Raw genomic sequence first — 2,606 nt, 5'->3', positions numbered from 1 at the left:
TTTTTTTTTTTTTTTTGGTTTTTTGTTTTTTTTTTTTGAGATATTTTGGAAAAGAACCTATTTGATCAAAAGAAATTGGATATAAAATCAAAGGTCATCCTGTTTTTTTCTAGCATTTTTCTAGCATCTTCATTTTTCAAGGATGTGTGACCTGTGTTTTCCCGTGAAGCAGGCACATTTTAAATCTAAGGTACATCTTATATATATGCGAATTTTTAGCTATGAGACTGAGGTCATAATTTTAGGTTCAGTAAGAATTTTTATTTTTGACTATGAAACCGACGTTAAAATCACTGTTCCTTTTTTTTTTTTTTTTTAACTCCCAACATCTACTTGGCAGTTTTCTAATCATTTGAGTTTTCACATTCACATTTTCCATATAAAAACACATTTTTTTTTAAAGGTTTACGTGAATAGTTTTCATTTTATATATAGGCTTATTAGGATAAATTTAAGTAAATGGTTGAAGACAAAGGTAACATCTTAGTATGAGATTTGAGGTCTGAGTCTTTTAGCCTGTAGGATGTTAGCTGTAAATGCTTTGCAGTTTAGGTTGTTTTCCATTAAAAAATCACCTATGGGGTATAAATATTAATTATCCCCATTCTACAGATGAACCAGCTGAAGACAGGAGTTTTATTTTACCCAGAGGAAGTGATGGAAGTTGGAATTAGAATTCAGATCTCTCACACTCCAAAGTTTGTGGCCTTACTTAACTATGTGAGCATCTTTAAAGTTCTGACATCATGAAGAGAGTGTGAAGGTTTATTAATAAATTTTTTGTTTTCTGTTTTAGATGATGATAATTCCGAAGAAGGCTTCAACACTATTCATTCAGGAAGGCATGAATATGCATTCAGTTTCGAGCTTCCACAGACGTAAGTATTTTGTTAACAGGCGTTTTTCATAAACATACTTTCTTTTAAAATGAAACATTGTATATTTAAATATTTTTAGTTTTAAAAAAACCCTTTTCATTACTGAAACTTGCTAGAGGAAAACAATATACTAAAAAAAAAGAAGCTATTTTTTAATCTGGAGTGGCAAAATTATAGAAAGCAAACCTCAATATTCCGTCTCAGGATTTGTATGGTGTTTAAAAGTATTTCATTTAAAGTGAATGAATTGGAAGGTGCTAGTCAAATAGTAAGCACTTAATAGTTCACCATCAGCATTAGCTGAAAAAAGAATATATCAAGTCTGTCATTTAGTAGTTTATAAAAAGTAAGTGTTCTGTCCTTTCTACTGACACTTAGCAACAGCAGTAAGCTAAGAAGGTCAAAAAAATTAGGAATATCCTAACTTTAGAAGTAATGTGTGTTTATGATATGAATTCATTAGCTTCTGTGCAAGGAGCTATTGAGAATGTCACACAAGAGATATTGTGATCTAGACTTAAAAGAAAATGTCAATCAGATATCTTAATGTAAGGCCTGGAATATAGGATGAAAGGAAGAAGGAAAGTAAAATATACATAATGTCATAATAAGGTATTAGAGGAAATTATACAAAAAGCAGTTTTTAAAATAATGCCTTAACATATTAAAGTGGTACTTGTAATGTTTGATTCTGAAAGATAAACTTGAATTACAGAAGATTTTGTCAAGTGCCAAATGTACATAATTCTGTGTGTTCTTTAATTCTAGTACTTATTATATGTGGATAGAGTTCATAAGGAGTATTTTTCAGAGTATCATATTGCTGAAGAACATTTTTAATACAATACCCTAATTACTAAGAGAAATATTTTAAGTTCGTAAATACAATAGGGCTAATACAATTGGGCCTGAATATTTTCAAAGGCTGAAGGTGATTTAATATAAATATATATTTTAATTCTTTCAATAAGCCACAGTCATTTAAAATAAACTGTAGAAGTCTTGCATAGATCCTGCATTTTATTTCTCTGTGCTATATAAATTAATGCAGAAGTCTAAAATGTAAAACAAAAAGTAAACACCACTACTCCTCAAAAAAACTAGCACTCTACCTTGTAAATAAATGAAGCTTGTGCATTTGTCTGATGAAATATGAAAAGGAGACTAAATTAACTAAAATAAAATCTTCCACAAGTAATAAAATCCGAGAGTCGAGAAGAATTCTCATTCTTTTGACACAGGTCAGCGGAAGAAATCCTTTTTCTTTTTAAGTCTATAATGTAGTTAGAAAACATGGCCAAAAAGAGTTAGAATATAAGTAAATTAGGAAATGGAAAGCATTTTTTTAAGAGATCAGTGGACTTAATGAAATGTAAAAAGCTTTTGAAGCCATGATGACTATTCCAGACCTTTTCTGGATCTTAATTAGTTGCTATAATAGGAAATAGTAATTTTTAGCTAATGAAAAATGGAGCACCATAGGGAGTTTGGTCTGAATGTTTAACCAGAGTCTAGAATTTCTCAAGAGAAATAGTTAAACAATTCTTAATTTTATTTTTAAACTAAAGTCTTGACCTTTTCAAAAACTGTTCATTTCCAGACTTTGATAATTTTGCCACCAGCATTAAAAGTAGCCTCCTCTTAGTTTAAAGCAATTGTATTCTTCTGGCTTTTTTTAACCAAATTTCTGCAATATTTGACAATTATCTATTTTATTATTTGGAAGGT

General features: G+C 29.6%; 1 protein-coding gene across 2 annotated transcripts in view; it reads left to right on the top strand.

Moving 5' to 3' along the window:
* ARRDC3 (arrestin domain containing 3) overlaps positions 1 to 2,606 on the top strand; it is a 13,175-nt gene that overhangs the window by 3,733 nt on the left and 6,836 nt on the right. For both annotated transcript variants that reach the window (XM_010831923.1, XM_010831924.1), the window contains exon 2: positions 797 to 878. In XM_010831923.1, the coding sequence (XP_010830225.1) occupies positions 797 to 878 (82 nt within the window). The remainder of the gene's footprint in view (positions 1 to 796; positions 879 to 2,606) is intronic.

The sequence above is a fragment of the Bison bison genome, unplaced genomic scaffold (assembly GCF_000754665.1).
Source record: "Bison bison bison isolate TAMUID 2011002044 unplaced genomic scaffold, Bison_UMD1.0 scf7180017864533, whole genome shotgun sequence".
Lineage (NCBI taxonomy): Eukaryota > Metazoa > Chordata > Mammalia > Artiodactyla > Bovidae > Bison > Bison bison.
This window is presented reverse-complemented; position numbering and strand designations above follow the sequence as displayed.